Source organism: Salmo salar, chromosome ssa09 (genome assembly GCF_905237065.1).
Source record: "Salmo salar chromosome ssa09, Ssal_v3.1, whole genome shotgun sequence".
Taxonomy (NCBI): Eukaryota; Metazoa; Chordata; class Actinopteri; order Salmoniformes; family Salmonidae; genus Salmo; species Salmo salar.
This window is the reverse complement of record NC_059450.1, coordinates 131,191,218-131,216,546: the sequence shown is the minus strand read 5'-3', so window position 1 is coordinate 131,216,546 and position 25,329 is coordinate 131,191,218. Positions and strand designations below refer to the sequence as shown.

General features: G+C 46.6%; 2 protein-coding genes across 6 annotated transcripts; both read left to right on the top strand.

Annotated features, from left to right (window-relative positions):
* The first annotated feature begins 2,845 nt into the window (after positions 1-2,845).
* wdr81 (WD repeat domain 81) lies at positions 2,846-19,642 on the top strand. 2 transcript variants are annotated; one of them, XM_014214600.2, is made up of 12 exons: positions 2,846-2,985; positions 5,139-5,647; positions 5,859-9,442; positions 12,134-12,241; positions 12,532-12,734; positions 12,975-13,156; positions 14,289-14,454; positions 14,656-14,821; positions 14,944-15,777; positions 15,979-16,124; positions 16,452-16,634; positions 17,602-19,642. In XM_014214600.2, the coding sequence occupies exons 2-12, from the start codon at positions 5,295-5,297 to the stop codon at positions 17,926-17,928; spliced, it is 6,252 nt and encodes a 2,083-aa protein (XP_014070075.1). In that variant the 5' UTR covers positions 2,846-2,985; positions 5,139-5,294; the 3' UTR covers positions 17,929-19,642. The 2 variants fall into 2 exon arrangements, with proteins under 2 accessions (XP_014070075.1, XP_014070077.1); XM_014214602.2 differs by having other exon boundaries at positions 2,861-3,076.
* A 435-nt stretch (positions 19,643-20,077) lies between these two features.
* LOC106612935 (alpha-2-antiplasmin) lies at positions 20,078-25,116 on the top strand. Of its 4 annotated transcripts, none has more exons than XM_014214604.2 (9): positions 20,078-20,360; positions 21,246-21,319; positions 21,411-21,488; positions 21,581-21,887; positions 22,303-22,446; positions 23,206-23,394; positions 23,518-23,660; positions 23,885-24,089; positions 24,339-25,116. In XM_014214604.2, the coding sequence occupies exons 2-9, from the start codon at positions 21,257-21,259 to the stop codon at positions 24,728-24,730; spliced, it is 1,521 nt and encodes a 506-aa protein (XP_014070079.1). In that variant the 5' UTR covers positions 20,078-20,360; positions 21,246-21,256; the 3' UTR covers positions 24,731-25,116. The 4 variants fall into 4 exon arrangements, with proteins under 4 accessions (XP_014070079.1, XP_014070080.1, XP_014070078.1 ...); XM_014214605.2 differs by having other exon boundaries at positions 20,079-20,360; positions 21,414-21,488; XM_014214603.2 differs by having other exon boundaries at positions 20,245-20,360; positions 21,223-21,319.
* The last annotated feature ends 213 nt before the right edge of the window (positions 25,117-25,329 follow it).

Below are 25,329 nucleotides of genomic sequence, written 5' to 3'. Positions count from 1 at the left end.
ACAGAAAACAAATACCGACAAAAACCCATGTGGGAAAAGGCTACCTAAGTATGGCTCCCAATCAGAGACAACGATAGACAGCTGTCCCTGATTGAGAGCCATACCCGGCCAAAACAAAGAAATACACAAAAGATAGAAAACGGAACATAGAATGCCCACCCTAGTCACACCCTGGCCTGACCAAAATAGAGAACAAAAACCTCTCTATGGCCAGGGAGTGACAGTACCCCCCCCCCAAAGGTGCGGACTCCGGCCGCAAAACCTGACTCTAAAGAGGAGGGTCCGGGTAGGCCTTCCTTACGGCGGCGGCTCTGGTGCGGGACGTGGACCCCGCTCCACCTTCGGCTTGGCCCACTTAGGTGGCGCCTCTGGAGTGGGGACCCTCGCCGCCGACCCCGGACTGGGGACCCTCGCAGCGGGCCCCAGACTGGCGGGTGACTCTGGCGGCTCTAGACAGGCGGGCGACTCTGGCGGCACCGGACAGGTGGGCGACTCTGCTGGCTCCGGACAGGCGGGCGACTCTGGCGGCTCCGGACAGGCGGGCGACTCTGGCGGCTCCGGACAGGCGGGCGACTCTGGTAGCTCCGGACAGGCGTCAGGCACAGGACTCACCAGGCTGAGGAGACTTGCAGGAGGCCTGGCTCTGGGAGCAGACACAGGACTCACCAGGCTAAGGAGACTTGCAGGAGGCCTGGCTCTGGGCGCAGGCACAGGATTCACCAGGCTGGGGAGACTTGCAGGAGGCCTGGCTCTGGGTGCAGGCACAGGACTCACCAGGCTGGGGAGACATGCAGGAGGCCTGGCTCTGGGTGCAGGCACAGGCCTCACCAGGCTGGGGAGACATGCAGTTTTGCCTGGCTCTGGGAGCAGGCACCGGATAGACCGGGTCCTGGAGACGCACTGGAGGTCTGGAGCGCCTGGCCTGCACAACCCCTCCCGGCTGAGTTGTCACTGTAGCCCGGCATGGGCAGAGTGCAGGCACAGGACGAACTGAGTCCTCCCAGCGCCCCAGAGACACAGTACGCAGAGCCGGCGCAGGATACCCTGGGCCGAAATGGCGCACTGGAGACCAGACGCGCTGAGCTGGCACAATCCGCCCTGGCTCGATGCCCACAGTAGCATGGCACTTGCGGGGAGCTGGCCTATAACGCACCGGGCTATGAGCGCGTATGGGCGACACCGGGCGCACTTCCGCATAGCACGGTGCTCTCCACGTCACCCGCTCCCCACGGTAAGCACGGGGAGTTGGCTCAGGGCTCACCTCTGGCCCAGCCAAACTCCCCGTGTGCTCCCCCCAATTTTTTTGGGGGGGGGGCTGCCTCTCGGGCTTCCTTGCCAGCCGTGTGCCAGCATAGCGTTCGCTCCACTCTCCTGCTGCCTCCGCTCTCCTGGCTGCCTCCACCTGTTCCCATGGGATGCAATCCCTTCCAGCCAGGATCTCCTCCCATGTGTAGGATCCCTTTCCATCCAGGATATCCTCCCATGTCCAGGAGTCCTTCTCACCACGCTGCTTGGTCTGTTTGTGGTGGGTAGTTCTGTAACGGTTGTTGCAAGGAGAGGACCAAGGAGCAGCGTGGTGCATGTTCATCATGTCTATTAGTTCTGAACACTGAATCAAAAACAAAGTGGAACAAAGCGCAACAGCGCTGTCAGGTGAAAAACACAAGACAGAAAACAACTACCCACAAAAACCCTGTGGGAAAAGGCTACCTAAGTATGGCTCCCAATCAGAGACAACGATAGACAGCTGTCCCTGATTGAGAGCCATACCCGGCCAAAACAAAGAAATACACAAAAGATAGAAAACGGAACATAGAATGCCCACCCTAGTCACACCCTGGCCTAACCAAAATAGAGAACAAAAACCTCTCTATGGCCAGGGTGTGACAGCAACTACCTTGGCTCCTTGCTGAACTCGCGTAACAGGTGCTCAGCCTGCCATGCAGTTTCCTTGTGGAATGCAATGTAATCGGCCATAATCGGCGTCCAAAAATGACGATTACCGATTGTTATGAAAACTTGAAATCAGCCCTAATTAATCGGCCATGCTGATAAATCGGTTGACCTCTAATAAAAGTTATCCTGTTCAAGCTTTTGTGCCAAATACATTATGATGTTACAGGTGTCAAGCTTATGGGCATGTGGCAGCAGTGTGTAGGAGGGATGTTCCTAGGTGTGAAAAGTGTATGGAAGGGCATGAGACAAAGAAATAGGTAGCATTGTGGAAATTAATGGTATGTGTTAATTTTTCGGGGTGCCGATGGGGCTGGGGATCAGAAATGTCCAGTGCGAAAGAGGCAGGTTGAGGTTTCCAGGGTTAGAGTAGTGTAGAAGTTGTTATATAGTGAAGAAAGTAGAGGAAGATGGGAGGGATCCTGAAAAGAGGTGATGTGAGTAGTAGATCTGTACCAGTACAGAGGGATAAACCAACAAGTGATATATGTTTCAGTAATATTGGATTTTTTGCATTCATAGCAATGGCTATTAACTGTACTGTAGGGATGGAACAGTAAGTCGCAGAAAATGTAGGTTGTGGTAGCAGCTGCAGAGTTATTTGGGTGTTGACTTGACGTCAGAAGAGCTACAGGGTGTGTTAAGTGGTGGTGTCCCATCCTTTCAGGCTGTTGGCCTGAAGTAGGACTAAATAGATGTAAATAGTGGAGTATGTTTATTTTTTTGTGAGTGTAGTGTTAGATGGTAGGGTATTTATTTATTTTAAAGTAAAGTATAGGAGAGTTATACTCCAGTCTAGTAGGTGGTGGTAATGCAACGTTTTATTGGATGCCAACTGCCGTTAAACCGTATCGAAGAAGAAGAAGAAGAAGAAGAAGAAGAAGAAGAAGAAGAAGAAGAAGAAGAAGAAGAAGGAATCACATGAGCGCGCACGGAATAGGGAAGGGGGTCACGTGAGTTATCGGATTCAAAACATCCTCGGCTGGCTACTTCTTTCCTGTTACCCAATTAACCGAAGTTGCTTCTGAAAGAGTGAGTACACTTGTGCATCCACTCAAATAGAACATCCGAATTTATTTCGGACTCAGTATGGAACCAGACGTTGTATAAGTTACTGTCACAGGTACGTGAGGAGCTCATACAAGCTAAGGTAGCTAGCAAGATAAATAGGGAGCTAAGTTAGGTAGGCTGCTTGCAGCTAGCTAACGTTAGCTAATGAAATTGCTCGCAATCTTTTAGTCGTGTATTTTAAGTTAGCTAGCGAGTGTCTCGCTGAATGCATTTCAGTTTCTGTGTATGCATTATTATAAAGTTTCGTAGGACTCGGAGACTGAAATTGAATACTTTTAGTTAGTTAGCTCACTAGCTAGTTACAACACTGACATTGCTAGTACTATACCAAAGATGGTGGATACATGAAGGTAGTTCATTAAGGCCGTTTACCATGGAAGAAAACGGTATGTATTCCATAGACACTAAAGCAATGGCACCTGAGTCTTGTCTACTTAGCTGTTTTATTGACTTTCATTGAACCAGAAAAAAACAGCGAGTGGTGTCTCGCTTCCTCTTCTGTCTCTGGTACCACTCTCGTTTAATAATGTCTATGCAAGACTGGTTACTACTACATGCCGCGCCAACTGCCATTGAGGCTGCTAACGCTGTCTCTGGCCCACACTCCAGCACATTAGGTGGCGGTAACGAAATGCACCAACGTTGAATGTCAACCGCCGAAAACCCCCCACCAAAGAAGGATTTTAACTTTAAAAGACCTGCTGGAAAGCAGTACTCGGCAGGCGGGGCAAACGACACTGGCAGTGTCCTAGCTCAGGGGTTCTCTAAACTCGTTTCGGGGGCCCCTCTGGGTGCCCGTTTTGGGTTTTGCCCTAGCACTAGACAGCTGATTGAAACAATCCAAGCTTGATGATGAGTCAGTTATTTAAATCTGTGTCGTGCTTGGGCAAAACCCAAAAGGTGCACCCAGGGAGGGGCTCCAGGACCTAGTTTGGGAGACTCTGTCCTAGCAGTCTCAATGGGAGACCCTGTCCTAGCTAGCTAGCAGTCTCAATGGGAGACCCTGTCCTAGCTAGCTGGCAGTCTCAATGGGAGACCCTGTCCTAGCTAGCTGGCAGTCTCAATGGGAGACCCTGTCCTAGCTAGCTGGCAGTCTCAATGGGAGACCCTGTCCTAGCTAGCTGGCAGTCTCAATGGGAGACCCTGTCCTAGCTAGCTGGCAGTCTCAATGGGAGACCCTGTCCTAGCTAGCTGGCAGTCTCAATGGGAGACCCTGTCCTAGCTAGCTGGCAGTCTCAATGGGAGACCCTGTCCTAGCTAGCTGGCAGTCTCAATGGGAGACCCTGTCCTAGCTAGCTGGCAGTCTCAATGGGAGACCCTGTCCTAGCTAGCTGGCAGTCTCAATGGGAAACCCTGTCATAGCTAGCTGGCAGTCTCAATGGCAGTAGTAAGTGATGCGTGGCATGTAGACAGTTCTCGTCTCATTAGGCTAAGCTCTGCTCACATGACTCTCCTACTGCCTATGCAATGGCTCAGTGGAAGATGAAGTGTAATAATAACTAGCAGCTGTCACTTCATATTCCTTCATTTTCCACGGAGCTTTCACTTGTTGCACTTGGGTTGATTAGCTGGCAGGATCAATTTATTTATTTGAAAAGCCACTAGATAGGCAGTAGGAGAGTCACTTGAGTAGAGCTTAGCCTAACGAGTAAAGTTGACAACCTCACAGCTCAAATCAAATTTTATTTGTCACGTGCTTTGTAAACAACCGGTGTAGACTAACATTGAAATGCTTTCCAACAATGCAGAGAGAAAGATAACACAAGGAATAAATACACAATGAGTAACGATTACTTTATACAGTACCAGTACCGAGTCAATGTGCAGGGGTACGAGGTCATTGAGGTAGATATGTACAGTACATATGGGTAGGGGTAAAGTGACTAGGCAACAGGATAGATAATAAGCAGTAGCAGCTTAGCTATCATTCATGTCAGCAGCACCACCCCTGGACAAGCTCACTCGTTAGTTTTAGTGTATAATGAAAAGTATTTTTTTTCTATGCAGATTTATATCTTATTTAAAGCATTAAAACCAGGTCCGTCTTACTGAAATTCTGTTTAAAATTGTAATGCAACTTGATCATTTATATTCTGTTTCAAATGTCTTCACAGGAAACATTCAGACACAACCCCGCTCCTACATGTCAGCACTTACTCCTTCCATGGAAGGGTGAGAGAGAGTCATCCTCTGTGCTGATAGTGAGGAGGGAGTGGGACGACAGCAGGACAGTGTGACTCCTGTCTATCAGGCCTGAAGCGTAGGTCACCATGGAGTGGCTAGTGTCGGCTGTAGAGAAGGACCTTGGGGTGGATCGTCGGCAGCTAGGTCCAGGGCCCCGGCCTCAAGAGCTGGTGGCCCTGGTCCCCACCCGCTGGGTGATGGGCCTAAGGGAGAGGAGGGTCATCCGTTGTGCCCGTTCAGAGAGCGCCAGTGAAGCAGAGATTCGCACTTACCTCCAGTGCTCCCTTGTGAAGCTGCCTCCTGGCTGGACCCGAGTGTGCATCCAGGGCCTAAGGAAGATCAAGCTGAGCTACAGGCTGGCAAGGGACCCAGGCTGCCAACTAGTCTCCCAGGATTCTTTCATGAAGACCATGCAGGGTGTATCACAACGTAATTTCAGGTATTTTTCCAGTTTTAATTGCATAAATACTTTAATTGTGAAATAACAACATTATACAGTATTTTAAGAATTTCAATATAAGTTCAAATGTTAAACTCCTAATAAATTAATTGTAAAATGTGTCCCTCAAAATGTAATACATTTATGGATATGTCTAATAAAACATGGTTGAGAGTCGCTACCGTACTCATGTGTTTTGGTCCTTTCACAGAAATCTGTGGTGCGATGCTCATCACAGCCACGTGCAGCCCTATTCAGGGGCTACGGAGCAGATGCATGTAGCAGCCATAGATGCAGTGCGACAAGCGCTGCAGAAGCTCTTCTGCTCTACATTTGTCTCCATCCCCGTGTCGCCATCCCTCTCCCCTGCCAGAGATAAGGACAAAGACAACCCATTCTCCCCAAGCAGCTCCTCCTCTAAGCACCCCTCAGACCAACTGTGTCCTAACGTCCTCCCTGCTGAGTGCCTACTAGAGTCAGCAGAGATGCTCTACGTGGTTCTCCCATACACCCAGTACTCACTCCATGACATCGTCACCTACAGCCCAGCCAAGCTGGCCAACAGCCATGCCAAAGTGCTGTTCATCCTCTACCAGTTACTGATCGCGTTGCGGGCCTGTCAGGCGTCGGGGCTGTCCTGTGGAGAGCTCTCCCTGCAGGACATAGCGGTGGACGAACAGCTCTGCAGCCGCCTCAAGGTCACCCTGGCCCATTATGAAGTGCTGGGGGACGACAGAGAGGCTGACTGCTATGTTACTGAGGGACAAGTGCCAAGAAGCATCAAGGCGAGGGACCAGGGCCAAGGTGTGTACAGTGACCGTGATAAGAGGCTGTGCAGAGATTGTTTTGATGAGCTCAAGTCCTTGGTCCTGGACTGGGTCCATGGTAGAGTCAGCAACTTCCGCTACCTGATGGAGCTGAACCGGTTAGCTGGACGGAGGGAGGGAGACCCTAACTACCACCCGGTCCTGCCCTGGGTGGTGGACTTCACTGTGCCATATGGGAGGTTCCGCGACCTCAGGCGGTCCAAGTTCAGGCTGAATAAAGGAGACAAACAGCTGGACTTTACCTATGAGATGACCAAAGAAGCCCTTGCAGCAGCGGTGGCTAATGGAGGTGGGGCAGTCAGTATTATAGGAGACCTGGGTCTGGGTGGATCTGTAGGTGCCGGTGGTTCAGGGCTGTCTGAACACCTACATGTGCCCCATCACATCTCAGACGTGTTGTCAGACATCACCTACTACGTCTACAGGGCCCGGCAGACACCCAAGTCAGTGCTGTGCAGCCACGTCAGGTCTCAGTGGGAACCGAACGAATACCCAGCCAGTATGGAACGCATCCAGAGCTGGACCCCGGATGAGTGTATCCCAGAGTTCTACACAGATCCCTCTATATTCCGCTCCATCCACCCTGACATGCCGGATCTGGAAGTTCCCCCGTGGTGTAACTCCTGTGAGGAGTTCATTGAGGTTCACAGATGCCTCCTGGAGAGCCGAGAGGTGTCTCAGCAGCTGCATTACTGGATAGACCTGACGTTCGGCTACAAGCTGTCCGGTAAAGAAGCCGTCAAGGCCAAGAATGTGTGCCTGCACCTGGTGGACAACCACACCCATCTGACCAGCTACGGGGTGGTCCAGCTGTTTGACCAGCCCCACCCGCCCCGCCTTGCCCCTTACCAGTACTCGCCACCTGAACCCCCTCTCCTGGGCCCCGCCACTCTCAATGTGCCGCCTCTACAGATTCCACCGCTAGATGCCATGGTGGACGGAATGGTCCCAGAGGCCATGGGGTGTGAGTCCAGTGGCTGGACCATGGTGGACCGAGATGAAGAGCTAGAACAAGGTATGGAGGCTCTGGACTCACTCAGTGGAGGGACCTCCACTGGCACCTCCACTACCTCCTCTGTCCCTCTACCTCTCATCAGCACCGCAAGGTCTGGGGGGAAGACTGGAGGAGAGCACCCAGCCATGGTGGTGTCCCAGTCTCCCAGCTCTTTCCCTGGGGAGGGGACAGCAGGTAATGCCACCAGTGCCCTGGGCTCTGGCATACGCAGTGCCATGCTACAGAGAGGGGGCATCATAAACAAGAAGCACGGAGAGGGGAGTTTGAGTGGTGCCACCAACACAGAGGACTTGAAGATCACCCTGCCTGAGGGCTTCAGCCCCCTTCAACCTCTGGAAGAGCTGGAGAAACTCAATAACTTCCTGGTGAAGAGCCTGCATGCAGAAGTCTGGCACCAGTCTGACTCCAGGAAGGAGAGGACAGGAGCTCCACAATGTCTCCCCTCGCTAGCAGAACTCTACCAGAGGGACATGCAGGCTCTGGGCGTCCTCATAGCAGAGATCTTCTACTCGTCTAAACTGCGGGGTGTGAAACCAGGCACCCCCCTGAGTGAGCGCTTCCAGGCTGTGATAAAGCTATGTTCGGCCAGCCTGCGTGACGTGCCCCTGCCTCTGCATCACGCTCTGGAGACACTGCTACATCTACGCCAGCACTCCTCCAAAGCCAACGTAGAGAAACCATGTGGTCCTCCACCTCTTCTTTTTAAATACGACCCCATTTATGAGGGTCTCCCGCCCCCAAACCCCTGTCAGTTACTGAGCCCCATCCTCTCCCCGTTGCCTTTCCCCACATATTTCCCTGCCCTCCACCATTTCATCTACTCCTACCATTCCAAGATGGAGACCACCTGCAGCCTTCAAGGTCGTGATGTGGTCTTCCACCTATGGCAGCAGCTGGAGACACTGTTACAGGGAGTCATCACAGCTGAGGGGCTGGAGATCCTCCTGCCCTTTGTGCTGGCGCTCATGCTAGAGGAGTCTACTGCTGTGTATGCTGCCTGGTACCTGTTTGAGCCCATCTCTAGGGTACTCGGGCCTCGAAACGCAGCCAAGTATCTCCTGAAGCCCTTGGTCAGTGTGTATGAGAACCCGCGGTGCCTCAGAGGTCGCTTCTACCTCTACACAGACTGCTTTGTTCTGCAGTTGATCGTCAGACTGGGTCTGCAGGCCTTCCTGTCCAGCCTCCTGCCACACGTGCTCCAGATCATATCTGGCTTCGAGAGCTGCAGCTCGGGCTCTGAGCCCCAATGGGAGGCCAGCAAAGGCCTGAGGGGAGGGGCATGTGACCTAGGAGAGGAGGAGGAGGACTACCAGGAAGGCAGGCTGTCCTCAGGCTCTGTGAGTGGGAAGGTGGGAGGGGGCAGTGGAGGGGCTGGGGGTGTAGGAGTGGGGGGAGACCCAGGGCTGGTGGACTACTCCTCAGGTATCAGCCTCAACGACCAAGTGTTCCTCTCAGAGGGGGAGGACTTCCAGAATGGCTTCTACGTCAACAATGGAGCAGGGGGAGCCGCTGGGGGGAAACTGCAGAGCCAGAACTCAGCAGCAGGAGGCAACGAGCAGGACCAGGAGTCTTTGAGCGTGGGGAGACTGAGCGACAAGAGCAGCACCAGCGAGGTCTCTATCGGAGACGCCGACTCCACTCGGGACCGAGCCAGTCTGAAGTCAGCTGACAGCAGCCAGGACCTGAAGCAGGCCAGCGAGGGAGAGGAGGGAGGGGAGCTGGAGGAGGAGACTGAGACTGAGGAGGGGAAGGAGAGAGGGACAGGGGAGGGCAGTGGTCCCAGCCTAGAACTGACTCTATCTGGCTGCACAGAGGACACAGTGGCCACCCTGGAGGAGGAGTTTGTCAATGGCATGGAGCTGGAGGACGCACAGAAAGACATGGTGGAGGAGGAGGAGGATGAACATGACTCTTCAGAGGACTCGGAAGAGAAAGAGCACAAGATCCTTCTAGGTGAGATTCTACTGACATACCATAACCACACTGTGTGGTGTCTGTTAGACACTGGAGCAGCCTGCCAGGGATGTTGGACTCAGTGTCTAGCTGGCCACTGTGGACCACAGGAGGTTGGTGGCACCTTTTAATTGGGGAGGATGGAATTGTGGTAATGGCTTGAGTGGAATGGTATCAAACGCATGGTTTCCATGTATTTGATTCCATTTGCTCCTTTCCAGCCATTATTATGAGCTGACCTCCCCTCAGCAGCCACCACTGCTGTGGACATGTAGGTTGGTGTGTAGACACTGAAGACACTACCTGTGGTTTGGTTGTAGCCCTTGCCAATGTTTGTGATGACGGTTTTGTCGACCAATGTGGTTTCACTGTTGAAGGGTCCGACATGCATTGCTCCCGAGTTAGACAAAGAGGTGTAGAATGCCACCTTGGGTCTGACTGCCCAGCGGACGCAGGAGAGAACACAACATGAACAATTCTAACTATTGTTCAATTCATCCTGTTTGTTCAATAAATCATGTTGAATGGGATTTATTGAACAATAGTTACAATTGTTTGCGTAAAATTGGTATTAAATTCACATCTGTTTTACCTGCATTCTGTCTTCAGATCCCATACCTGGCTCTCACTGGTCGTCATTCTGGCATCCAAGGCTAAAATGACAAAGAAAAAAGACATTCAACATTGAGAAACAATTAGGCCTATTTGCTCCAAAGTGCACTTGAAAGACATCCCACTGTCGCAGTCTGAAATATGCCCTACCCTTGAATGTTTGTAGCAAATATCTGATGTATGAATGCCTAGACTGTTACTACAGATCTTTTTATTCTACCATCACCCCTAAAGTAGTCTTACTATAATATCACCCCTAAAGTAGTCTTACTATAATATCACCCCAAATGATGGGGTGATATTTAATGATGTTAAATAGACCTAATGTTCCATTGTTCACATTTTCAACTTCTAACGAGAGTTCCAGTAAAATAATCTTTGCTGTTTTGTGTGGAAAAAAGGTTTTCGGACTGACAGTAAACAGTCATATGATATCAACCCAATCTGTGGGTGAAAATGCGCTTTGGTCATGAAGTTTCACTTCCTTATGTTTATAAAATGCATGTTGCCTAGAAAAATAGGATTCTTCATGTTCGGGATCGTTCAGTGCGGTGTTGCTCTAACACATTAACATTATATCAGTTGAGAGAGAGCTGAGGATTTTGCATTTTGTGGTCATCTTCAAAGTTGTTTCCGCGGGTCGCATAAAGATAAGTTATCATGACACAATCTGAATAAAATATAAAAGGCTTTGAAAATATAACGCTTGTTATACACTGACATTTCAGAGATACGCTTGTTATACACTGACATTTCAGAGATACGCTTGTTATACACTGACATTTCAGAGATACGCTTGTTATACACTGACATTTCAGAGATACGCTTGTTATACACTGACATTTCAGAGATACGCTTGTTATACACTGACATTTCAGAGATACGCTTGTTATACACTGACATTTCAGAGATACGCTTGTTATACACTGACATTTCAGAGATACGCTTGTTATACACTGACATTTCAGAGATACGCTTGTTTTTATTGAGAAATAATCTAAAAAGAACAGGAATTTCAAATGAACATGAAAAGCATAAACTAAAATCTGAAAATACTACATGTTATGTCTAACAATAAATATTGTTTTTTTTTTAATGCCCTACTGATTGGAGAAGAAAGATGAGTTCAACGGGAAAGTGAGCCTGTCAGGTAGCCACTAGCTGAAATTCTTGCACAGAATATTGATTTAGTCACTAATTCTGGCCATCCTACTATAGATTATCTTAACATCTTCAACTGTTTTAAAAGTCATATGTTCTCTCACGTCACTCCTTGACTACAGTAGATGTATCATACACATGCACACTGCGGATGATAAGCACCTTTGGTTTGAGTTGGTTTGCAGTGGTGCTCCCTTCAGTGTAAGTCCTATGGTGACAGATTACCTGTGTTCTCTCTTCAGCTCCTCCACCTGTTTCTCACTGTCCCTCAATTTGGCCTCCATGTTTCTCAGCTCCACTGTCTGTTCCACCACCATGTTTCTCAGCTCCGTCCAGATGTCAGGGCTGGTACTTTCGCTCCCTTTGACCCTCCCTCCACTATCCCCCTGAGCCCATGCCCCAGACAGACAGACCAGCAACACCAGCAGCACCCTTCATTCTTAAACAATGCCTTGTCATGAAATCTCTACAGTAGTTTACTGGGTGATATGCTTTATACACATTCAGAAAAGACCATGTTGAATGCTACAGTGCTGGACTTTGCCCTGGACAAATGTAGCCTGAAATCCAGACCTATTGTTTTGGTAACATTATGCTCCTTCTATTCTTTTAAACCAAACAATGTTTGGAGTGGAATATTTTCACAAACACTTAAACCTAGGCTAGGAAAAATGATTACTGAACTTTACCCCCACATGAACAGGCAGCAGAGTAAGTTTTTGTTGCTCAGTGTGTTTTGATATCTCATCCCCCCACTGGGAATGGGCTTTGGCAGAGGCGATGGGGATTTTGTAAGGAGAGATTGGAAAGCTTTTTCCTCCAGAACCCAAATCGATTAGCAAGAGATTTGGTTTTGGGTGCTGAGAATATCAATTGTCAATGTTGTGTTGACTGTATATAACTGATTTCTCTCTACAGACACGGTCTGCAAGACAGTTAGATGGCTGTCTGCAAAGCTTGGACCAACAGTGACGTCTCGCTATGTGGCCAGGAATCTGCTCCGGCTGCTCACCACCTGCTACATTGGTGAGTAACTGATCAATAGTCGTCACTGAAACGACAGGATTTTAAAATACTGAGGAGTTTGCTGTAACAGGTCATACATAATATATTACAGAAAACAACTCCTGGTTATGACACAATCAGCAAGTTCATGGTTGTGCGTACTACAGAGATCCTATTCAGTTAAGATATCCATATTAAATCAGAGATTGTCATTCTATAGTGCCTACTGATGGAAATGGCAGTCTTTTTTTCCCTCAAGTTTTCCCTCAAGTTTTTCCCGCACTCTCTCTCGTCTCCCTGTAACCAATCAGGCCCGGAGAAGCACCAGTTTGTGGCTCCAGTGGCGTCGGAGGAGAGCAGCCTGGAGAGTGTTGGGATGGGCAGTGTGTATGAGAAGAAGCCTCTGGTAGGAGACCAGACAGCAGGACCAGTTCTGGACTGTCTCATCTACATCGCACACCTCTATGGAGAGCCTGTACTCACCTACCAGTACCTGCCCTACATTGGATACCTGGTAATACTGTCTTTTTATTTCATTGCCCTCGCTATGGGTGCATCCTAAATGGCTCCCTATTTAGTTCACTATTTTTGACCAGTGGCTGGTGCCATTTGAGATAGATAGATGTATAGATATTACTTAGCTTTGTATGGTAATAGACTTCAGTATTTCCTGAGAGCTCTACAGTCTCACTACTGGAGGTCCTCTATTTTGGCTCTGAGAGTTGTAACCCTGTGTGGCATGTTTTCCCCCCAGGTGTCTCCCCCTGTGTCGTGTCGTCTGAACACCCGTAAGGAGGCAGGTCTGCTGGGTGCCGTGGTTCTGACCCAGAAGATCATTGTGTTTCTGTCGGACTCCACCCTCATGGACATGCTGATGAAGATCAACCAGGACGTTCTGCTGCCCCTGCTGGACCTGCTCACCTCACCCAGGATGGGGTGGGTAAACCGCACGCACACTAACAACTCAACAAGATCTCATCGTTTCCCTTGGGAATTCAACATATTCTGGATGAACGTCTCTATTTTTTATGCATTCATTCCATGTGGTCACAGGGTTAAGTTTAGGTATTCATTCTGAGTGGTTATGACTATGGTTTGGGGAAGGCTTAAACTCATGCACCTTAATGCACCTCACAACACTCAAGGCACTTTTTACTGTAGTTTCCATTTATATACCAGAAGTTTAATGTACACTTAACGAAAATATAAATGCAAAAATGTCAGCTTTTACTGAGTTACAGTTCATATAATGAAATCATTCAATTGATATAAATTCATTAGGCCCTAATCTATAGATTTCACATGACTGGGAATACAGATACGCATCTGTTGGTCCCAGATGCCTTAAAAGAAAGGTAGGGCTGAGGATCAACAAGTCAGTATCTGGTGTAACCACCATTTGCCTCATGCAGCGCGACACATCTCCTTCACATAGATTTGATCAGGCTGCTGATTGTGGAATGTTTTCCCACTCTTCTTCAATGGCTGTGTGACGTTGCTGGATATTGGCGGGAACTGGAACACACTGTCGTACACGGCAATCCAGAGCATCCCAAACATGCTCAATGGGGAACATGTCTGAGTATGCAAGCCATGGTATAACTCTGACATTTTAGAGGCCGTTGGAGGTGGCTTATGGTAATTAAATGTTAGAGAAATTATCTGGCAAAAGCTCTAGTGGACATTCCTACAATCAGCATGCCTATTGCACGCTCCCTCAACTTGAGACATCTGTGGCATTGTTGTGACAACTTCTTGAAATGCCACACCAGGTAGATGGATTATCTTGACAAAAGAGAAATTCTCACTAACAGGGATGTAAACAAAAAAAACATTTTAGGGAAATAAGCTTATTGTGAAAATGGAAAATTCTGGTATCTTTTATTTCAGCTCATGAAACATGGGATCAACACTTTACATGTTGTGTTTTATATTTTTGTTCAGTGTTACATTGGACCTTGGAGACGGAAATGTTTTTTTCCCACATAAATTGACATGGTGTTACATTGAGTTGAAATCGACAATGTGAAACAGTTCTATTGAATCTGCCACTCTGTTCTGTCCTCAGGTTCCCCAGTGGAGTGCAGACACGTTCGGCTGTGTGTCTGAAGACCCTCAGCCTGATGGCACTCATCTGTCTGCGCATCGGCAGGGAGATGGTGCAGCAACACATGGTAGAAACCCTGAAACGCTTCTTCACTGTCTTCTCCCTGCTGCAGTGCCTACAGGGACAGGTAAACACTGGCCTTACTGGAGAACAGACAGTCTGACACTGTATATATTAAAAACAAAAATGTTTAAGTGAAGTTAGGCTGGTCAAAAGCCAGGAAATTCAAATGTATTAGTTTTGATATGTGAGCTCAGTCTTTTAGCATATGTTAAATGGTGAGACTTTTATTTCATTCCCTTGTTCTGTCCTCTCCTCTGTGGTGTAGATGGAGAGCGCCCCCCGCAGGGAGGTGGGAGAATACATCTTGTTGGACGTGTGTACGCCGGACGGGTCAGAGGTGACGTGTGAGTTGGGGGTTCTGGAGGAACTGCAGGCCGTGTTTAACCCTGAGATGGCATACGCCTCCTACATCCCCTTCTACTGCCTCATAGGTGACACACACACACACAAACCAGTTTATAAATACATACAATCCATCTTAAAATCTGAATTCTTCATGTACCTTATATGTCCTTAATGGTACTCAAAGCATTGTGTCCTTTGGCCCTTCAAGGTGATGTAGCGATCCGTAAGCTGGTTTCCAACCACGAGCTGGTCTGGAGTTTAGCCCAGTCCTACCACTCCAGGGTGAGCCCTGGCAGTCCTAATGCCAACCCCCCAGCAGGGTCCAAGGACAGGGTAGAGATGCCCCACTCCCCAGGTCTGGGACGCCATGTGGGCCGCAGCCCATTCCCTGCCCCCTACAGCTCCTCCACACCCCTGGGCTCAGACACCCTCCCAGAGTCAGGCACCTTTGGCAGCCATCTGGTGGGCAACCGCATCCAGGTGGCCCGGGACTCTGAGCCAGGGTGTGGGAGCCCCAACCTGGGCTCGTTAGACAACTGGGGTCACCCCCGGCCAAGTCATACTCAGCCTGTCATCACATCTGCCTCCACTTTCACCACTCCATCCCTGGGCCCCTCCTTCTCCTCTTACTCCTGGATGGTGGGTCCTACCCCCGAGGACAGCGCTCTGAAGCAGGAGCTCCCTCGCAGTGGCCGCTCCCTGCAGGGCAACTGGCTGGCCTACTGGCAGTATGAGATCGGTCTCAATCAGCAGGATCCCCACTTCCACTTCCACCAGATCCGCCTGCAGAGCTTCCTGGGCCATTCGGGTGCGGCTAAGTGTTTGGCACCACTGGCTGGAGAGGACTACTTTCTGTCTGGCAGCAAGGACAAGACGGTGAAGCTGTGGCCCCTCTATAACCACGGCGACGGGACGCGGGAGGTGGAGCCAAGGCTGACCTACACGGATCATAAGAAGTCTGTGTTCTATGTTGGCCAACTGGAGGCGCTCCAGGAGGTGGTCAGCTGTGACGGCACCGTGCACCTCTGGGACCAGTTCACAGGTCAGTGGGGAGGAGACCTTTTCAGTTGAATCTCTGATTCTGTTCTGTTGGAGTACACAATGTTTTCCATTTAACCGAGTGATATTTATTTTAATACCACTACATATTTAATTAGAATTAATAAGAAATGAGTTAAATAAAATGTGAAAGCTTCTGAACATACAGTATTGGGACATAAAGCTCTTCTCTCTGTGTGTCCAGGTAAACAGATCCGCTCCTATGAGGCCCTGGATGGAAAGAACCCCATCACAGCAGTGACCACCATGCCTGCTCCTCACTGTAGTGTGGTGTTTGGCAGTGCAGACTCTGTCCTCCGCTTCATCGACCCACGCAAACCGGGCCTGCAGGTACCTACCAAACCCAGCTGGAGAAGAACTACCCTGCTCACTTCTTCCCTGTTTAGTCTCTATCCGTTTTATGTTAATCTTGTGGTCTGGTCAAAAGTAGTGCACTATGTAGGGGATAGAGTGCCATTTGGGATGGAACCATGATTTTCTTTCTATCCCATGTTATTGATCAGTGTAATGGAAAATAATAGCTTTTCCCTATTGCTGCTTCTCTGTCTATTCTTGGCCTGCCAGAGACGATGCTCTTCCCATAAATATAGAACACTCTTATTTATACACTTATGCTTATATTGTCTATGGCTTTCCCTGTGTCCTCCCTCTGGACAGCATGAGTTCCGGCTGGCGTACAACAACGTGAGTGCCGGTCTGATCCGCTACCTGGCCGTGAGCCCCGGAGGGCGCACCGTGGCTGCAGGCTTCTCCTCTGGCTTCATTGTGCTGCTTGACGCACGCACAGGTCTGGTGCTGAGAGGTTGGCCTGCTCACGAGGGAGACATCCTGCAGATTAAGGTGGGTGTGTGTGTTCAGTCTGTGTATATTGGTAATTTCACAGTGACTATTGCTAGAGCAATGGTTCCAAATAAATACACATTCATGTTCCCGTTGGATAGTGATTATTCTTTACTGCGGTTAGCTATTGGATTTCACCAGCAGCATAAACACAGGATATTGAGAGATATGAAGTGGACCTTGTCTCCTAGCACTGACTGCTCCCACTCTCTCACACAGTCAGTTATTTGGCCTGCGGAGCTTTGGTGCATAATGGGTCTTTTCCCATCAACATGTTTCTGCTGCTAGACATGCTGGCTATGTCCCAAATGGCACTTTTCTCTCCCCTTTGGGCCCTGGTCAACAGTAGTGCACTATACAGGGAATAGGATGCCATTTCAGACGCAGCCACTATCTCTGGCCAGTCAGTCCTTCACATGCTCCTCAGGGAGTATGTAGGGCTATGAAATGTTCAGCGGTCAGTCCGCTGATATAAACAAGAGGCAGAGTTGCAGCTTACTGTTTTATTCTGCTGTGGTGAAATTTTAACGTGAGTCAAGTGACAGTTGTACCCAGAGGGTTTGTTCAGAAGCAGTCAACAAAGCACTAGAGCTGAGCAAACTTGATTTAGCCCTGATTGGTGGGGTCAAGGATTGTCTCTGGCTTTAGAGGCTCAAGTTCAGGTAAATATGGACAGGAGTTACTCATTAGAAATGCTATACTGAGTCTCACTGGTCCATCCAGAAATGACCCAGACTCCTCATTGCTGTAATATTTAAGTATTACTCTCAGTACTCATATTTGAGGTGCGCCTTTGGCGGGAAACTCCTCAATCTAACACACCTCCATACCACTGATGATAGAAATGTCTTGGCAAAGAATATTAGGACACAAGTGCTATTTGTCATCCAGTTGTGTGGGTGTTTGTGTAAACACACAAGATGCCCTGTTGCTGTGCTATCTGACTGTGCTCCTGTGTATTTTGCAGGCTGCTGGGGGAAATCTTATCATCAGTTCGTCCACTGACCACACTCTGACCGTGTGGAAGGACCTGGAGCACAAGCCCCTCCACCAGTACAAGTGTCCCTCCGACCCGGTCCATGCCTTCGACCTGTACGGGGCAGAGATCGTGGCGGGCACCTTGGCCAACAAGATAGGGGTGTACTCCATGATGAACATCTCTGCCAGCCCGGCCAGCAGCACCAAGCTTAGCTCAGAGAACTTCCGTGGGACCCTCACCAGCCTGGCTGTGCTGCCCACCAAGAGGCTCCTGCTGCTGGGTTCAGAGAACGGGGCCATCAGGCTGCTAGCTTAGGGGCTAACGCACTGGCTCAGCTAGCTATTGATTCTGCTGTTGACTTTTGCTGAAGGTGTCCTAGTCCTAAAGCCTTTTGCCTGTATCCTGAGCCTCTCAGCTCCTCCCTGTGTGGGATCGAGGCTAGACCCACTGAGGCAAGTGGTGGGGTCCTCAAAACGTCCTTTTACAATGGTGAGGGAGAGAGGAGCACCAAGACAGTAGTTATGAGCCTCTAACTGAGAGCACTTTGCTTGTCTTCTCTGCTGTAGTCAACGACCAAAATAAAGATTAAGTGTTGTCACTGTCGAGGATAGATCTACCGTACGGGGCAACAAAACACTTGATTATGACTATCTATAGATCTTATATTATAAAGAAGATTCTTATCTGTGACTAGGTCAATATTCTGTTCAAAAGAATGGATCTGAGGAACTGCTCAGGAAGGTGGAGCCTAAAATGGCTCTGATGTAGTGTTTGCCCTTTCCAAATAGATGCATACCTACCAACCAAAAAGACTGACATTTCACACACCTAAACATGCCATCATTCTCTCCCTGACATTAGATTGCACCAGATGCACTGAATAACTATGCAGTATTCGTAGATAAAATAAATAAAAATGTAAGTCTGTTTGCCATGTCTTTCTAAAGAAGTAATGCTTTCTCTCACCTTTATTTCATTTAGAGAAAAAAATGTAAACCTACACAAGACCTTTTCATTTGACAGTGTTCGTGCATCTTCTCCAGTTTAAGGCTTGACGAGAGGGACGGCGGTCACAATGTGATTCTTCAGCCTGTTATTGCTGTGTGACATGGTCAAATCCTACTGCACAATAAGGAGCGCCATCATCAAGCTATTCTCATAGATCACATTTTAAGATTATTATTTTACAATGAATCAGTGGTTTAATATTAGTGTTATTTCTTTTGAAAAACCCTAAACCATGGTTGCCGAAAGATTAAAATGTTGATAGGAATAATCAGTTTGTGTGATATAGGCCTAATTAAAGAGAAGGTTGATTTGATGTAATGTATCATGATGAAACCAACTCAGACATTAAGCAAGCAATGTGTTTGGACTCTTGTCCATAACATAGACTAGTCAGCATAGCCAAGACACAATTTACTTTTATAATGTAATAATTATGCCTTGTATGTAATCACAAATTGGCAGTGTAAGAAAGAATGTCAAGAAAAAGCCATTTAAAAATATATATATATATTAATTTGTGATTGAAACTAACTCCTAATGTATTTTAAGTACTTCGGTGGAGGCATTTGTTATCTGACCCAATTTTGTATGTACCTTGTTATCCTGTTGCCAATGTTTTCACTCTTGTTGTTGGTCAACCTTCAAGACAGCCTACTCTGCTCACAAGGGTGTCTGCTCTTCTTCACGTTTATGACGTGCATTACCATCCTTGACCTTAACACAATCCTATAGTTGATTTTAGGAGAGGAACGTCAACCTTGGCTCATCCATTTGTTTAACAGGCCACAAGTGTCACCGTGTTCCCACGAGGCTTACTCACTCAGATTTTTTTTTTTTTTATGTTTCCTGTGACTTTTGTATTCTAATAATAAAAAATGTACTTTGTTTTCAAAAGGAATCAAGTAACACCTTGATATTCAGAAAAAGGTCAAACTGATATCCATTACAACATTTTGATGAGAAGTACACAAATAAAGTGCTTATTTTATTTAACAGGTTTAATAAAATATTACCTACACAATGTGCTTGTTTCAGGTTTTTACATAAATCAAAAATGTCTGTCCAATGTCAGTCTTCACCAAATCTTATTCTCTCATTCTCCTCTCTGTTGCAAGTGACTCCGAGTGAGCAATATTCTTGGTTTTTATTGGACAAAGTCCCCTCTTGATTTTTGTAGAAAAATGCCTGTCAGCTCAGCTGCAGTCATGTGATCTGATAACACCTCTTTATGTTGAGTGGTAAAAAGATTTGTCTTATGCAGTGTAGCGACATTCAGATTTTGTCAGGTTTGGAGTTGCTCCATACCCAGATGGCTACTTCTTGTATGTACAATTGTAAATTGGGAATCAGAGATTCCATCCACATTACTTTTTATCTGCTTTTATTTATTGTCCCACACAAACACTGTTACAACTCACTAATGTAATAAAGCCATGACATGTTGCTTCACACATAGTCCTGGTGTTTCACTCTGCAGATTTGCCAGTATGCTTTGATTCTCAATAAAGTGACCGGCTCTGTCAGGCTCACTGTTTGACCCCTGAATCGGTCTCAATATTTACATTTACAAACAAGTAGTGACATATATGAAGCACAGATCAATGAAAGTTGAAATTTAACAGCCTGCTGAGCAACTGCCAGTATTTTGCAAATGAGAATTCTGCCATTGCACATTTAGTGTGTATGTCGCTCTCTCTTTTTAGACAGGATAGCAGGTCTCCCATCTTCATTTTGTCAAGGTAAGAGCGAACATTTGGGAATTTATGTTATGGCTTATGATTTAACTGACTTACACTTTAATTTATTCAAGTCATAATGTTTCAGCTAAACCTTTGCCTCAGTGTAATAGTAGTAGGCCTAATAGTAAGCGATAGTTATAATTATAGTAATAGTGTAACACTTGAGGTTGCCCCTTGATTATGTGTGTTCATTTAAACCAAATATCACCTAATTTTCCATTCAATTGCCAACAGTTGTTAAAATGTTGTTTTCCTGTTTTTGGTCTGTTATGAAGAAATAGCAAGTAGTTCATGTACTTGGTCATAAAGTATTAAATTAATTCCCCTCAATGTGTACTTGTGGCAAGGCTTGCCATTATGTAGATACACATAGTATAGCTAGCTGGTGTTCTCAACTAACCAGATTTACCAGCTGCTGGTCTTGCTAACCAGCTTTACCAGAGCAAGAGAGTCCAAAATGTTACTGTTTGTACTGAGTCACCATCTTTCAGGTGGTCTCTTTAAATTAATAATCCAGGTGCCATATAGAGAGGGAGAGATGGGATTATGTACTTCTAAATGAAATGTGCATCACAAATTAAGTAAACTTTTTTTTATTATGTTAAACTACAGGTGTGAATGTTTTGTATGATATGCCTCAGTAAATACATGTTTTCTTCAAGGGAATAGTCTGTTTTGTAATGTTTTCTATTTTAAAAGGAGATTCACTGCTGTACCATACTAAAGAAGTTGATACACCAGTTTTTTGTTTGTCATTGCGAAAGACTGGATTATCTAGCCTAAATGTCAGTTTGCTGTCGTCCTTCAACTGTGATTCATTCCATTGACAGGAATTGAATAGGCCAGCCTTATTGGGTAATAGCTTGTTACCCTCTGTTGTTTCAGGCTGGCTGTTCATGGACATGGACCTTCATCTACTATCACTCCTGTTGTTCTGTGTCTGCAGACCAGGACTAACTGTAAAGCACTGAAATTAATCATCCACATCAATCATGACTGCTTTTTCTGAAAGATGTGCAACATTCTCATATCACTGTTTTTCCCTTCAAGCAGAATGGAGAGGTGTCAAATGATGCTCCAATCCCTCTGGTTCCTCTCATCCCATTGATGCCCAGCCACCCTAAAGAGGTCTGTTGCCAAAGCAGAATACACAGCTCTCATACCCTCCACATGCCTTTTTACTTTACATTCTCTTAACCCAACACAATCCACTCTTCCAGGAATCAGGGACTTCAGCCCCTAGTACACAGGAGCCTCCAAACACAAGTCCCACCTCATATACGTGCACCCCTCCTCCCCTCGTGACGACCAGTGCCCCGGACGGGAGCTCGTCTGAGGAGGATAATCAGCAGCAGGATGGGGGTTGTAGGGCCCAGGCCCGCAGGCCAAAATCCAGGCAGGCCTTAGCTGGTGCCATCCAGAGGCTGGGCATGAAGCTCTTGGGCCAGATGAAGACAGGACCTGAGCAGCCCAATGTCATCATATCCCCCCTCAGCATATCCCTGGCACTCTCCCAGCTGGCTCTGGGTATATCATGTTCTGTTTTTTGGTGTTTTTTTTAGGAGTGATTAAAACGTTTTAGAAATGTAGGTGTTGTGCATCTATGCTCTTTCAGTATCAACTGTACTTGGCATGGTTTATAGTACCAGCATCACAACCTCTTTTGCTCTGTCCCAAAGGGTACTCTATTCCCTATATAGTATACTACTTTAGACCAGAGGACATTTAGACTCAACATAACCTGTTACGTACTTGTTTGCTGTAAATGTTGAGAGCTCAAATCAAATTGGATTCGTCACGTGTACAGTTTAGAGCAGGAGTAAAAGGTGCAGCTAAATGCTTGTGTGCTAGCTCACACAACGTTGCAGTACAATAATCAATAACACAATCAATAAGCTGCAGCATGTTGCATCATCATCATGTCTCTCTGTATGCATCTCAGGAGCCATGAATGAGACAGAGGAGCTGTTGATGCACCATCTTCATGGTGACACTCTGCCCTGCTACCACATGTCTCTACACAACTTCCTGGAACGCCTCCGCAAGAGCGACCTGCAAGTGGCTACACGCCTCTACCTGCAACCAGGTCAGTGTTCACTGCTTCAGGGTTGGGGTCAATTCCATTTAAATTCCAGACAATTCAGCAAGTACACTGAAATTGCAATTCTTTTCAATGCTTTTCATAGAGGAACATTTGGAATTAGAATTTTGTTTATTTCTTAATTACTGCAGTGGGCTGTATCAGGATCACATAGAGTGTTTCTTGGTATTCTTAAACAAATCTACTTTGAAACAAAAGTATCCACCTCACACACATGGTTATGGACTTAAAGAAGATGACACCTCTACCATGTCAGATATGGAGTTGAAATGTCATTTTGAGTTTGCGTCCCAATGTTATACTTCATATACATTATAGAAGAGTGAAGTATAACAAAATCATTTCACATGGAAACACCGGATTTTCAACGTTTTCGACAAAATAATGGGCATTGATTATGAAATTATAAAAAATATGAGTAACAATCCACCCATGAGGCCACCAGAGGGCGATTTGGTTATTTGACTGCAGGTAAGGGGTTGAAATGGAATTGACCCCAACACTTCACTGCTTACTTGAGTAAGAGGGTTAGGAAGTTAATGGAACATAAAGGAAACGGACCTGGAAATGGAAGGAAGATAAAGACAATAGACACATATTAGGCTTGAGTGTACAGAAGTTCAAACAAGTGACATTGAAAGAAACAATACTTCAAATGGCCAGATATAAGAAAGTACTGATGTGTTACTGACTTTATGACTTCACTATAACATTATTGAAAGAGTCTTTTGATGTCTGTTTCAGGGTTTGAGCCCAAACCAGAGTTTGTTCATCAGTCTCAGGATGCATATGACTCAGAGCCAGTGACCTTGGAAGGACTGGCTGAGGTCAACGAGTGGGTAGAGAAGGCCACTAATGGAAAAGTGACCGACTTCCTGACCAGTCTGCCACCCAATCTGCTTCTCATGCTCATCAATGCTGTTCACTTCAAAGGTTTGTCATAGTATCTATATACTCAATTCACAATTATATTTCATGTCTGGCATTATCAGTCTGTCTGTCCTTAAATGCTTTTTTCTAATATTATCTCCGTAATCACCCATTTGTCCTAAACAGGAGAATGGAAGGCTCGCTTCGACCCACGATTTACCTCCAAAGATGTCTTCTACGTTGACGACAAGCACATGGTCAATGTTGACATGATGATGGGGCCCAAATACCCCTTGAGTCTGCTCATTGATAATGATCTGGAGGCTCAGGTAAGACTCTCACTCCCACTTTCACCATCCATCACTCTCTACATGTAGTACATACCTGTATGCTATATTATCTTTAAGATATGACTCCCAAATGGTATTTGCCTCCTTTTTTATGACATATTGTCTTCCTTTTGTCCTTTCTCTCCTGGAATTTCTCTATTCACCCTCCTATTTTCCTGAGTCACAAAATTGTTGCACACTATATTATATGTCTTCCTGTGCAGGTGGCTCGTTTCCCCTTCAAGAATCAGATGAGCCTGCTGATAGTGATGCCCATGAATGGCCAGGTGAACGTGTCAGCCCTCACAGCAAAGCTCAACATCTCTGACCTGTACAACCGCCTGCCCAGAGAGAGATCCATGCAGGTCAAGCTGCCCAAATTTAAACTGGACTACAGCCAGGACCTGCAGGAGGCTCTGACCAACATTGGTAAGTAGTAGAGGATCCATAAGCAGACGAGATGAATATGTGAGGTAGGTATACTAGTGAAAACATTCATACTGTAGATAATAAGGCTTGAAGCACAAGGAAAGGTGAGATAAAGATTTAAAAAAACAATTGTCCATCTTTTTCTTCAACAAAAATTTTAATTACTGGCAGAAGCTGTAAGTCTGTTGAAAACTTTAGAACTGCCACTCTTTCTCATATACTTAAGTGTGTGATCTGTTCTATTCTCAGGTATGGGGGAATTGTTTGCTAGTCCCAACCTGGCTGCCATAGCTGAGGGCCCTCTGCTGGTATCCAGTGTACAGCACAAGTCCAGTATGGAGATCTCTGAGGAGGGAGCAGAGGCTGCTGCAGCTACCAGCCTGGTCATCTCACGGTCCAACCCCTCTTTTACTCTCAACCAGCCATTCTTCTTTGCCCTCATGGACGATAAGACACAAGCACCAGTCTTCCTGGGCGTCATCACCAACCCTAACCCTGGAGCTCCTGCTATGCAGAATAGTGGAGAGTCTGCCAACCTAGATAAAGTACACTACCCCATTGATGACAAGAATGACAAGGATGACAAGAATGACAAGAATGACAAGCGTTATAGTCACTCTTTTGGTGGGCCACCCAAGTAAGCCGAAACCTCATTCAATGAGGGGAGATTAAGACCATTATCTATTGACCTTGAACTGTACTGCTGTCTGTCAGAGAGGAAGCAAATCCAGATGATCAACTCAGATGCATGACAACAGCCCAAGGTATTCAAATGGTCAGCTGGATTCAGATGTAACCATTTTTCTAAATGTGAAACTTTTTTTTTTTATAATACAAATACTTTCTTATTTTTTCTTTATTTTTATTTTAAATACACAACACACTGAAGTGCCCCACATTCTCTAATGAAGTTTATTGCTGATTAAAAATACTAGTATTTCTATCTGATGTTTTGGATTAAATGTATCATGAAAATGCAATGTTGTGTATTAGGCTACATGATAAGACATTAAACATGTCAAAATCCTATGTGAGTTTTGGACATTTTTGCCCTGATTCATACATTTTTCATCATTTATGAATGATAAACATGTCCTATCAATGATTTAGGTCAACTCTGTAGTGATTTTGTACGTCTAAATTAGAAGAAACCAACAAATGGATCTGAACAAATGATCATTTCATGTCAAGCTTCTTCTGTCCTAATGGGCTTCTGTTACTTAGGTCAAGCACTCAGCCA